The 13987-nt window shown below is 34.6% G+C and overlaps 3 protein-coding genes across 3 annotated transcripts; all 3 read right to left on the bottom strand.

Moving 5' to 3' along the window:
- Nucleotides 1–2039: 2039 nt before the first annotated feature.
- LOC132049604 (probable disease resistance protein RPP1) lies at nucleotides 2040–3877 on the bottom strand. The gene is made up of 2 exons (XM_059440474.1): nucleotides 2427–3877; nucleotides 2040–2138 (listed from the first exon to the last, which is right to left on the bottom strand). Exon 1 carries the CDS (start codon nucleotides 3414–3416, stop codon nucleotides 2691–2693), a length of 726 nt encoding a protein of 241 aa, XP_059296457.1. The 5' UTR covers nucleotides 3417–3877; the 3' UTR covers nucleotides 2040–2138; nucleotides 2427–2690.
- Nucleotides 3443–4873, bottom strand: LOC132048665 (putative disease resistance protein RGA3). The gene has a single exon (XM_059439364.1). It carries the CDS (start codon nucleotides 4871–4873, stop codon nucleotides 3443–3445), a length of 1431 nt encoding a protein of 476 aa, XP_059295347.1.
- On the bottom strand, nucleotides 4873–6246 carry LOC132048664 (putative disease resistance protein RGA4). Its single transcript, XM_059439363.1, has one exon. The coding sequence runs from the start codon at nucleotides 6244–6246 to the stop codon at nucleotides 4873–4875; it is 1374 nt and encodes a 457-aa protein (XP_059295346.1).
- Nucleotides 6247–13987: the final 7741 nt, after the last annotated feature.

The raw sequence follows: 13987 nt of genomic DNA, 5'->3' as shown, positions 1-13987 counted from the left end.
CAATTCATACCGATCAAATACTTCACTTTCCTAAACAAAATAAGCAATTGTTGTTACACAGAATCGTACCATTTTATAACTCCACTATACCCTGTAATGAAGAGCATAATAATCGTGCAAAACAAACAAAAACTTTGAATCATTGTGTTGCTAAGGGACTAACTTAGACGAGGTAAGGTAAGCAATAAACACAATGCAAACCAAGGGATCTAGGAGATTAACAACTTGGAAGAAGCTTACATGGAAATCTCGGTCAGTAAGAGTTGAGAAACCTTCAACCAAAGAGATGAATGTCCCTCAAACTAGTCAATCCATTCAAGTCCCAGGTCCTTTCAAAGGAAGACTGTTAGAATAGCATCCCTGCTAAACAGTACCACATTTTTTTTTAAGAACAAGGACCCGAAAAGTACAATCGACGAAATTCTTCTTTAGCATACCTCATAACGTACACAATTTTAAGTCTGGGCTGGCATGAAAGCAAGGTGAAGCAAGTAGTGCACATACATTTTGTCTTTGAATCACATCAACCTCCTAGCTTCATCAAAGGAAACAATCTAACTTCACCACCATCATTCAGACATATTTGAGCTTCATCTCATGAATAGCTAATGGACGTAATTCACTGGCACCGCCCATGGATACCCTTTATTATCCTCACCAAAGTACCTTAGCAGACATGATAGATACTGAGTTTATTCTTCTTTTGCACAGGTCGGGAGAGGGAGGAGTCAGGTATTAATACAACAAAAGAAATAGGGAAACTAAGTGGAATTTAAACACAATATTGAGAATGCAATAAGCACTTCTATGATCAAGCTAAAAAAGTTAATTATATGGACTGAAGCTCTGGAGGGAAAAAAATAATTATATGGAGTGAAGCACTAAGCTGACAGAAACCAATGTAGGCTCTTCCTAACAGCTTACCTTCTGAATCTCCGTGAAATTAGTTAAACTAGTTCTCTTTCAAAACTGAAATTTTAACAGCAATAGTTGAGTGATGTAATAAGAAGATCAGACTAGGGGAAACTAAAAGATTCTTAGAAAACATGGATGATCATATTATAGGAAGTCCCTCACGTGGTAACTTGAATAAACAAATAATTTCTTAGGGCCAAACGCCGAAACTCAATTATAAGTTATACAATGATACTAGTCTAGCGTCATCTCAACATTAAAATAAGTTAAATACCCTATATGCTTTTATTTTTTGATGTTTCTTGTATATAGAGTTTGCTAGTAAATTTTGTTTGCAAAAGAAAATGTTCCAACTTTAGAAATGCTTTAAACAACCTGTAGTTCTCTTAGGTGTCCTAACAAATCAATTCTCATAGATCTTAGGTGTCAAGTCATATGGTAGTGCACCAAACAAAGCTATTTCCCATTAAAAGGATTATCAAATAAGTTACTCAAAAGGAAAGAAGAAGAAAAATAGGTTTCAAGTGAAATATCCAAAAAAGGAAAAAAAAGTCTAGCACACTACATAAATTTACATATGCAGTTGAAGTATCATAGAATAAGGACAAGGTGCATGTCGGTAGAATTACACATTCATTATTTAACAAAAGTACTTTAAAATGAGTTAATTGATTTTTATTTTCATTAAATCATAGAAAAAGAGTATATTTTATCAAAAGAAACCACATAAAAGAATATAGAAAAATAGTTTCACTTGGGCAAATGAGCAACTTTGTGTACTCAATGATTGTTATTACTTAATATTTGTTGGTATCCCCATTATGAAGAGTAAAATGTTGAGAAATTATGTAGTCTTTACCAAATGCTCATGAAAGAGTCTGTTCTTCAACAAAATAAACTGGTGGTTCTTCTATGGAACATAACAACCTTGTTAAATAGTAAAATTGTGTCATGAGAAAAAGGTGTGCAAAATAGAGGAAATGAGATCTCTTGCTCAAAAATTTGAAGATAATGGCCTCTAAGAAAATACCTTGTTTTTTTATCTCTTATGTGTAAAAAATAAAAATCTCTCGTAAAAAAGGTCATAAAACTTTAAAAAAAAAATTGTAATGGCTAAAAAACCATTCCTTTAACAAGTCTAAATGAAAATTTACCTGATGTAATTGCTGCCCACTGATTTTGACTTAGATATACCACAGCAACGTTCTAGCGTGACCTTCAATCTAGAAAGCAATGAGGAAAAAAAACATAAATCACATGATTATACCATATCTTAAAAGGAATATAGATATTGCTTACTTGATGAAGAATTAGAAGAATAACAAATTGTTTCAAGTGGGACAGCAAAATGCAGAAAGCATAGATGCAATTCACTGATAATTTTGCATTTTTTTATGTCAAAATAATTGCAAGAAAAAGGATTAAATTAATATTAAATTTCTTTTCTGGAACTCGTGTAAAATAATAATTAAAAAATAAACTCAAAAACTGAAAGAGAAACAGAGACTTACGTAAGTCCTGAATTATCCTCCCACCTACTCTAATTTATGGAATATGGGAAATCTTTGACCACTGGGAGTTTGGGCCACTCCGATTGCTGCAACTTTCTTCTAACTCTGGGCAGCCTCCAATATACAGGTGCCATTAATTTGGTGAGGCGTACCATGGCATCTCTGGATGGCAGATGCTTTAGTTTTTTGCAGTTCCATAAATGTAACTCTTCCAAAGAAACAAGGTTGCCGAGCCCATCCGACAGAGCTTCTAACAATGGACAATCAATGATCCACAGACGCCGTAATTTGGGCATAGCATCTAAGAAGTCCACATGTTGTAGCCGTTTGCACCTTACATAGCTCTAATTTTTCAAGAGAAGTAAGATTGCCAAGACCATGAGGAAGAGCCTCGATTCCGAAATCAAATATATTGATCCATGTTAGGGAAGAGAGTTGCATAAGCTGATGGGGCAGAGAAGAATCCAAGTTCGCACGTCCGTACACCCACAATGTACGAAGGGACGATAGCTGCTGAATGCCATTAAATATCAATTGGAATGCCTCAAAATCCACCATCTCTGAGAAAGGACCAATATGCAATTCCCCATCTCTGAACCCAGTGAGACGGTGAAAGCCCCCTGTGGGTACACTATTCAGTTTGGGGCATTCTGATATATTCATATATGAAAGTGAAGGCATTTCCCCAAAATGTAAAGGGAAGGAAACTAAGTTGTTACAGCTCTTGACCTCCAAAGATTCCAGAGACCGACAATGCTCTAGCATTCCACTTGGTAAACTGGTCAATCCATCACAATTGGACAACTCAAGACTTTGAAGGGAAGTCAAATGATTCTCTCCACTGGGAACAGGAATGGAACTGAAATTGGTGCACCTGTCAATCTTTAAGCTCTTAAGAGAACGCAGATTGTACAAGCTTTGTGGCAATTCACGAAACTGTCGGCAATTTGAGAACGAAAGATGTTCAAGAGAAAAATTGTTGCGTAGCATCTCATCTGGAAGACAAGTGAGCTCTTTCACACCTCGACAACAAGCTTTACGAGAGATGTCAAGTTGCTGCACAAGTTCAACAATGGCATTTCACTGTCAACTCCTTCAATCTCTAATTCACGTAGGACTTCAAATTGATTCGGAGTACTTTTTAACAGTGGACACTTACTAATGATCAACTTCTCAAGCACAGGAAACATTCTCACTCCAAGTCCGTCTCTACCACCAGTTCTTGTTGGTAACAATTCCATTCCCTTCCACTCAGTAAGACTAGGCATATCCTTCAATACTAGTTCTTTGAGTAATGGGAACACTTGGATGTTGGCGTTATTGCTGCTTGATCCAATATTGTTAACCTCAACACCATAAAATTTAGGTCCAACACATTCCAGCTCATGGAATCCTATCAGCTCAAGATGCCGTAGGAATTTCAGTTGACCAAGTGAAGGAATTTCCTTGCACTTTTTGCAACCACTTAATTTCAACTTGACCAAATTTGGTAGCAATTCTTCAGTGAACCATGAAGGAAATCTAGTTCCCAAATAGTCCACCACCGCTAAGTTTTCCAAGTTAGGATGCGGTTGAAGACCATCCAAAACATACTCATCATTGATCTCACAGCCTTCTGATTCATCATGGGACCATAAATATGCCAGCTTGTAGATATTTGGTTTCTCCTGTAGATATGCTCTTCCAGCTTCTTCTCTATTACGGACCAATTGCAGACTGTTGATCGTCAATTCACCTCTAAGGTTTTTCAAACAACCTAATTCTTCTATTTGACGACCTTTCTCTGAACCCACCTTGAAAAACTGTAGGGTTTGAAGACAAGTCAATTGTCCCATGTTAAGTGGCATCTGAAAGTGCTCATTACTAATACACCATGATCCCCAACTTGGAGTATCTCTATAAGATTTGTAATATATGTGTCTCAAACTTATCATATTTCCCATCTCATCTGGAAGCTCCTTGAGTAAAGAGCAGTCATTGACTCTAAATGTTTGCAAATTGTAGAGCTTGCAAATGGAGTTGGGCAAGGCTGTGATCAATGTGTTGGAGAGATCAAGATATCTCAAGTATATTAGCTTGCCGATTGAGGCTGATAACTTCTTGATGCCTGACTCGGACAAATTTAAAACTCTCAAGAACTGAAAGCTCAATAGCATATCTTTAGATATATCGCTTCTCCAGAACAATGTGCACAAACGCCTTGGCTCATTTATCTTATCTATTTGATTACTTGGTGAGTCCCATCCAAAGTATCGAACTTGAGAAAGATTTTCTCCTCCGACGCTCTTCGGATCAAATAGTTTAGATTTTAAAATATCTCCAGCCAAATCATGCACAAGATCATGCATCTTACAGTGTGTTATATTGTTGTGCTCATCTAGCTCAACATCTTGCAACAAGGAATTTTGCAACAAAAGTTGAAAAAACTTGTTCCCAACGTCTTCCATCACTGTGTTGTCTCTTGACATGGACAAAGAAAGCCTTCTGCCATCCAGAGTTGGATTAGTTGGTCCTTTTCAAACTCAAAATCTTTTGGAAACATTGCAAAGTAGGCAAAACATTTTTTCAGATGTGGAGATGGTAGATAATCATAGCTGAGTTTTAGGATTTTCTTTATGCTATTTTCCCCATTATCATCTTCACCTGCAACAAGGGGGTTGCCATCAAGAATTGCCTGCCATTCATGTTTTTCCTTGTTGCATAAGAGGCCTCCCAACACACTTGCAGCCAAGGGTAGACCTTGACACATTTCAACAATCCTCTTTTCCATGCTCACCATTTCTTCTGGAACCTTCCCATCAGCAAATGCTCTTTGTTTGAAAATGGACCAACAATGATCATCTGCTAATTTTCCCAACATATGAAGATCTCCTGCTACTGTGGATGCCACCCGCTTCATACGAGTAGTCACGAGAATGCAGTTTCCTCTGGAGGTATTTATTCCTCTCAAGGTGTCCACAAACTCATGCCACAGTGTCGAGTCAACCCGCCACAAATCATCCAAGACAAGCAAATACTTGTTCCCTCCGAGTTCTTCTCGGAGCTTCTTGACAATTGTATCCCTGTTTTGGACCTCAAGTTTCCTCTCTGTCAATGATTCAAGGATCTGTTCGAGAAAGCTCTTGTTTGTTTCTGACATTTCAGGTAGACACAACCAAACTCTCTTATCAAAATGTTTCTTGATCTCCTCATCATTGAAAATTTTCTTAGCCATTGTAGTTTTCCCTAAACCCCCCATACCCACTATGGGAATGGTGCACAGAACAACACCCTCTCTGATGTTCAACATCTTCCTCTTTATTTCAGCAACATCGTTGTCTCTACCAACAACATCCGAAGCAACTACTATGGAATCTGTTTCTCGAATTGGTAGTATTTGTCGAGAAGGAACTATCAGTGATTGGAGACCGAGGCCTCTGGCTGACTGATTGATATCCCTCAACTCTTCATTGATGTTGTTGATTTTTCGAGACATTTTGCACTTAAAAGCAGTATGAGAAAAGAAGTTACGGACCTTTTCCATTAGCTTGTTTCGGATCTTCATAACTTCTGCTTTGAGAGATTCATATCTGAATTCGTCAAACACGTATTCAGCATCTTCAGCAACTCTCTCAAGCATCTTGAGCCATTCTTGCACCGCCTGATCCTCAACTTGTCGTCTTTCAGCATCATGAATGAAAGCTTGGATCATGGATACATTTTCTGTCAGCATTCTGAGATTTTTCTTGCAGTTCCTTAAACTTTTGGCCTCCTCAATAGTGAGAGAAAGCAGCTTCTCAAGCACAACTTGAACAGTAGCACCAATTACAGGATCAGCCATTGTTGCTTTGCAGTTTGCTCCTTCACAAAGTCTTCTCAAAGTTCTTGCAGAAGTCTTCTTTTGCTATACTAGTTGTTTGCGGACCAATAAAAGGAAGACAATAATTCAAATAGTAAAAGAAAAATGAATGCTTGTCATGACTCCAATGAAACAAATATCTCTGACACAATAGTTACTCCATTTAAACAATGAGTCAACACTTCTTATTTTTGTTTGTATTCCTAGAAAATATTGTTTCTTAAGTTTTCTAAGAAGAAATATTGTAACTTTTTCTTTTACCAAATAGCTTTACAGAACTCTCTTTCAAACTAAGAGTACTATTGGATTATTAGTTGATTGTCAATAACCGATAAGTTTTAAGTATTGAAAAAAAAAAATTATTGTTTTAATAGAAGTGCTGAAAATGATAATGCACAATTGATTATTAAAAAAAAGTTATGATAAACTAATATTAATTAAATGATTAAAATACCTTTTTTTTTTTTTTTTTTTTTTTTGCAAAGCTTACAAATTCACAAATATCTTTTCAAAAAATGAGAAGGATGAATATAAACGACCAAAAAAGTTGTGGGTTTACTTTTGGGGAAATACTTTTGGAGAATTTAAAGAAAATATTACTAATATTAAGAATAAAATAATAAAAATTATAAAATAAAAATGTTTATAAGTTGAAAAGTCATGAGTTAACATACCAACTTGCTTGTAGCCAATTTAACAAGTTTATAAGCTCACTCTAAAAAAAAAAAAAAAACAGGAGCTGCAAAAAAGCATTTTGCGTTTGTTCCTTTTAAATTCTATAAGCAGTATTAACGGGTTGAACTGAAAAAAAAAAAAAAAAAAAAAGGTAGACCACGTGTATATTACTACTTATAATAAGGGGCAATCTAAAGATTTTGTAGTCACTTAGTTAGATTCTAACTAATGGTTACAAACCAAAAGACTTCTCTTCCAAATTCAACCTTTTAGTTGTCCTTTAGTGCTTATCTACTTGAGATATTGATGTTGAATGTACTATAGCTTCTTTTATATGCCTCATTTTTCTCCTATTATATATTGCTTTATCGGCTTAATATTTTTTAAAAAATTTGTCAGTAAATTTTAACTGAACACATAAATTACGACTTATTTCAATTGAGCACCCGAACATATGATAATATGTTTCTATTAGACATTTTCTACATAAAGTTTAAAAATACTTTTGCGTGTATTCTCAAATGTCTATTACATAGATAAGTTAACTACTTAAAATATGTCACCTCCTTTAATATACGCATTAGCCTCAATAACCTGTAAATCCTTAGAATAGTTCCAACTATAACTGATGTGTATAATTAAAGAAAATGACATATTTTATTCACCTACCTAAATAATACATAATGTTTAGTTTTTCAAGCAATAGTAATACTCCCTCCGTCTCAATTTAAGTGTCTTAGTTTGATTGGCTACGAAGTTAAGAAATAAAAAGGTCTTGTAGTCTTAAATTAAAGATGTGTGTAGTCTTTTATGTCACACCCCAACCTTAGGGGGTGTGGCCGGTACCGGGCACCGGAAGGACCAAGCGAACCAATTGTGATATCTGAACTCTGTAACATGAATCATAAGCCGACAAGGCCGCTGAATAACAATTGTAAGAAGTATATCATGACAACCTGCAAGCAGAAAAGGCCCAACAACACATATATGCATAACTGTACGACAAGGCCACAACCAAGAAAAAAACAACTAGTGTATAGGCGCAAGGCCAAACAAAATACCTGTACACTGACTAATAGTCTGTAAGCCTCTAAGAGTACTAATATGCATCAACTGGTCGGGGCAGTGGCCCCGACGTACCCATAACCATACTCGTAATAGATATATACACATGCATGCATCCTATTTAATTACTCTGACCAAAGAACTCCGGAGAATGGAGTGCGAACATCCCTGCCGAACTCTGGTATCCTACTGAGAAAGGTACACTAATTCGTCTACCGCACCTGTGGGCATGATCACAGCACACAAAATGTGTCAGTACGAAAAATGTACCGAGTATGTAAGGCGGTAAACATAAACATAACATAATAAGAGATATAAATAACAAGAGGGGAGATATAGAGGCAACCTGAAACTCTACGAGGCCACTGAGGGCGACTGTAACCATGACAGGAATATAACTGTATGCTCGTAAAATCATTCCTCACTGTGGAGGCATATATCATATCATATAACAATAATAAATCCCACCGTGGGTGAGCTCATTATCATAACATCATCTCTCGCCTAATCGACCCGTGGCAATGCACGGTACGTGCCTACGCCTACGCCGCCTACAACACGGCTCGGTAAAGAAAGAAACATGTCTAGGTGCACATATGAGTGCCTACCCGGTCAACTATAGCGCGGCTCGGTAATGAAAATAAATACATATTTGTAAGTGCAATGCAAGACTGACCTCAGAAGAGATATCATAAAAAGAGTCGGAGTGACCTATCATCGTTACCCTCCGACTATCGTTATTGTCGCTATGTTCTTTACCTTTCAATTCAAGAGACAACAACATGGAGAACATGTAAGATACTTGGTATGAGTTACACATGAAATAGAGTCCAACTCGTTCAGATGGTATATGACCAATCCAAGTTTAGCGAAAACATTCCAATTTGGTGGCCAAAAGAGATATGGAAGCATGAAAGGCATTTGATGCAATCATATATGAAATAAAGATTAGTCCATCACAAGGAAGCGTATTCATCTCATGTTTAGTGGAAACTTATATCTATGGAAAGTCCGTCATCTTTAAGTGATGGACAAGAAAGATAAGGATGCGGGAATACACTTTAATACAAGCTATTTCAGAGAAGAGGTAAGCTTAACCATTTCGGGATACGGCCGACTCAAGTTTTACGATAACGGTTCAATCAATAACCAAAGAAACATGGAAATATGGGCAGTACTTTAATATAAGTCATGTATGAAGTAGAGGGCTGCTCAAGTATAAGAACATGATCGACTTATGTTTTCACGGAATGAATGTATCAATAAAACGTTCGTCGAGTTCTAGTCATGCCACAAAAGACAAGAGAAAGCCCTACATACCTCGTATTGCCAATACGATCCAACAACGAACTCATCGTAACTAGTATGCCAATCCTATAAAGAAGGTGTACATGAATGAACTTAGATGCTAGTATATCGTGTATATCAAAAGATAAATAGATTATAAAATGAAACGGGCAGCATTTCCCCTATTCTTTAACGACCACAACTCAATCAACAAGACCAACAACAACAATAACCTCATATAAGCCTCTTTAAACTCAAAACGTCAACTTCCAAAGATATACACCAAACAGCCCAATATACGCTTCGTATACGATATCTTTATACACTTTCTTCTTCCAAATTCAAGAACAACAACATAAAAACATCGACCCCCACTTATATTTCAGAAAATCCAGCCACAATAACTCGAGATCATATTCCAAATCAGTTCACAAAACTAACAAGAGCTCTAGCATGTATCCTAACTTCTCTTCCACAATTTCTTTATCTAACAAGTTGACTAAAGACTAAACTAACTCAAGAACATAGAGAAAAGATATAATCTTACCTCAATCACACAAGAACAACCTTAATCTTAGGATACTTCACCAAGAAGAAAAGCTTCAACTTCAACACAAAGTAATCCCGAACTTGCTTTTAAAGAACTTGAAGTATTTTTGTGGAAAAAAGAAACCCCCTATAATTGTTGCTGCACTTCGTTGAATATAGAAAGATGGAAAAAAAAATATTTGTTGTACTTCATCAAACTTGAAAGATGGAGAAAGTTATACAGAGCTCTTCGTTGAAATTTGGAAGAATGGAGAAAATGATACTTGCTGGTACTTTTTATATTAATTTAATAGCATAGGTGGTTGAGTACTTTTTCTTCATAAGTACTTATCCACTACTTATATTATTAATATATAGTCAAGTAAATATCTTCTAGTAAAAAGACATTATCACATAACCACACATGGAGGAAAGATAAAGAATTAAATATTTTATCCTTTCTCAAGGTCCTATTATTAAAATATTAATAAATCATGGGAATTATTTTTAAAAAAAATTAATATATACACTAATATTTCATAAAAAGTAAAATATTTACAAAACATATTTCATCAAGCTCTATTTTTTTTTCGAACCCAAAGTAAAAATATTTTGTACTATTATTTCTCAAATCAGCAAAAAGATAACCTCCTTCTCTTAAGAGAAAATAATTTCTATCTTTACAATAAGGAAAATTGCATTTATAAATTAACTTCCTCATATCATGTGTATAATTTAAAGCATATACAAAAAGTAGTAGCAAATTTTAACTATATAAAATCATATTTATCAATTTTTCACAAAAAGGGGTTTCAATTAACAGAAAATATATTATCAAGGCTATATATAATAGTTTCGAAACTCGTCAAACTTATGGGTCTTATATCTATAACCTCATGTACGACGTTAATCCTCTGAATCCACATTGATCAACTCGTGACGCATCTTAACGTAAGCGTACGGGATGTAACATTTTAATTCTTGTGGTCTAAAACATGCCAAAACTTACTAAATATATAAAGAGACACCTTTTTGGAACAAATAAAAAAGGAAAGTAAGATACTTAAATTGGAACGGAGGGAGTATCAAACAATTGTAACAAAAGGGAGCAATCATATTTAAAGTTTTTGAGTATCGTTTTTTTCTTTGGAGGGGGGGGGTTAAAAAAGGAATAGGCAGTGTCTGTTTAGCATAGGGACACGTGATTAAATTAAGCATGAAGCATTGAAGCTTTATTTTTGTTTAAAAATGATTAAAATATACATTTTATAAAATAATGTGCCACTTATAAACTAACAAAAGGAAGAAATATCATTTCCTCATCACTTCAGTTTTTGGAAAGCAAAAGGATTTAATTATATTAAAAAAAAGGTCATTAATTCTCTTCATATTTTCATTGTAGTTTGCATATCTTAAACGACATCGAAAGAATAAATGTAGCATATATAATTGATTCTCTTGAATTAAATTATTTTTGGTCTTCTTGAAGGAAAGTGTTATAGTTCACAATCAGAGGCGAATTTAGGTATAAATTTTGGGTCACCTGAACACATAGTCACTCGATTAAACTCGATATATTATGTGTATAATTCTGAAAATATATCTAATAGTAACTGAAGGAATACATGGTCAAACTAGGGTGAGTGGAGCGCTGGTTAGGGACTGTATTTATTTCCTTAAGGTTTCAGGATCGAACCTAAGCTCCTCCATGTCTTTTTTTCTAAAGCAGCCTTTTAACTTTTTTTTTCATATCATTCTAAGTCTTTTTCTTCTATAATTCTAATAATCCAAAAGTAAAAAACGTGTTTCCTTTTTTTATATTACATCTTATGACTTTCTTTTTCCTTTATTTCTAATTATCCAAGTCTCAAAAGGCAAAAGAAATCAAAAAATTCCATAGGCGCTAAGCTGCAACGAACAAAGGCAAAAGAAATTAAAAAACCCCATAACTAATGGTGAACCCCATCCTCTTGAAATCCTGAATTCGCCTCTGTTCAGAATTAATTTTTTTAATCACACAGATGTTACAACTAAGTTGGATCTCGAGAAATTTTTAAAGCCTAAATCTAAATAAAATTCAATAAATAAATAATGTTAAAAAGAAGTCTAAAATAAGCACAAAAAAGTCTTTATTCAATTTTAAATACTTTGGGTGCAATTTTAATTTTTGGAGTGCCTTTAATATTTTGGAATTTGCAGAAAAGGTCGAACTAATCTTTTCATAACTTAATATCACAAACAGTGAGAAAAAAAGTAATTATTAATTTATTTTTAATATTAGTTTTGGGCTCGGGCTTAGCACGGGCCAAATAACACTAGTTTCCCTAATAACCAAATAGAAATACAGTAAAAAAAATGTCTGAAGAGTCAAAAATGGTTACATAAAAGGGAAATGGGTCAAATATACCCCTCTACTTTAGTTTATTGGCTAACTTTGCACTCCGTTAGCAAAAGTGATCAAATATACCCCTCCGTTAGCCAAAGTGTTCACTTATACCCTTAAGTGAATGAAAATCCCAATTCAGCCAAAATTACCCATTTAATTAAAAATATCCATGCCCCAATTTATAACCCGCCCCGGCCCAATTTATATGAAATAAGGCTATATACTAACCATTCCAATGGCCCTAACTTGAGATCACATAAATTTTCTAGAGGTGGAGAATGTCCTTGTCGAGATTTGAAAATACTAGAGATAATTTCGTCCACCTTTGCAATGCATGAGGAACTTCTATTGGCTATGGACTGCAGTTTCCTCTCTAATCAATAAAAAAATTACAGCTTCCACTTTTTAACTTCATGAAATTTAGTTATCTTAGAAGTGCTTCCAGAATTACTAATAACTGTACTTTTTAGCTTATGGTAAGAGATATAGACGACACAAAGATTTTACATCCGTAGATATATCTGCTTGAGAACTTAAAAATCTGTTTAAACGAAATCCTATCTTTGGACAATTTTTGAGTTTAACAGTAAATTTTCAACCTGAGCATAAACAAAGAGAAGGATGATATAGGATATAATAGGTCACTTTCACAGAGATTAAGTAAAAGAAAAAGGGGAAAAAACTCTGTGTTGGTGGCCTGATCTTGAATGTGTCAATACTGGTTCTAAAATGTTATCCTCAGTGACATAGAAATTGGGAATGGGGCTTGAGCACTTTATGAATGTTATTGCTCATTATCTTTTTGGTATCTTATCTGTCGCTTTGACAATTTTCTACTCTTTTTCTCATGGAATTTGAAATGTGTACAGATGTGATAATTTCACTGTAAATAAAAAAAGAATTTACCTAGAGTCGTTACACATGTTTAGGTACATAGGAAAAAAGAGAGGCATTAGATTGAGCAAATCAGAAAATCTGAAAAATCTCCTTTGGTAGATTCAAGATCTAAGAGTACATACACTCAGACTCCACTTTTTTCACCATTTTTGGGTATATCTTTCTTGTTACTTTCTCTCAGTCAAACCTCTAAGAATCTAATATACTTGTGTTGACTCATAACCCCAAGAGATTTTTCTTAGATAATATTTCATAAAAATTACAATTTGGGGAGTTGGTACTCAGCTATCTGATCTGAAAAAAAAAATATTGAATCTTTCGAATGGGTATATGTTCTTGGACCTTTTTGAAGTAGTCTTTTTGATTTAAATTGAATTTGAGCTTAGATTATGTAATGGAAGAAAAGGCAGCAGCTTTTCATACAGCTGTAAATGCTGTGCAGGCATTAGGAAGGAGTTTTGATGTGAATTACGATACAAGATTGCTATACTGTGAGGGTGTGGGTGGGTCTAGAGCTAAAAATTCTGGTGAGATTGTTCAAATATTGACGAAAGATATAATTTTTTTTTTGATGAATGAGTGTAATGAAATTTTTTTAATATTATCACTGCACACCGGCCTAAAATTTTATGGTCCATTTGATTTTGCAAGTTATTCTTGATAAATTTCATTACTAGAAAACTCTTACAATGATTACAAAAGATCAAATGACAATAACCACATACCCCATGTACGTAATCCCACAAGTGGAGAACAACAAGGGGCATTCCGAGAATGTTACAAAGTGAGAGATAACGACTACTTAATTTACTTTGAAAAAAAAAAAAAAGAACAAAGTTGGATAATTAAAATGTTCACAGAAGCAATTAAAAGAAAAGAGAATAA

The sequence above is a fragment of the Lycium ferocissimum genome, chromosome 3, assembly GCF_029784015.1.
Source record: "Lycium ferocissimum isolate CSIRO_LF1 chromosome 3, AGI_CSIRO_Lferr_CH_V1, whole genome shotgun sequence".
In the NCBI taxonomy this organism is placed as follows: Eukaryota; Viridiplantae; Streptophyta; class Magnoliopsida; order Solanales; family Solanaceae; genus Lycium; species Lycium ferocissimum.
The sequence above is the reverse complement of the archived record's forward strand: the minus strand, read 5'-3'. Positions and strand labels throughout refer to the sequence as shown.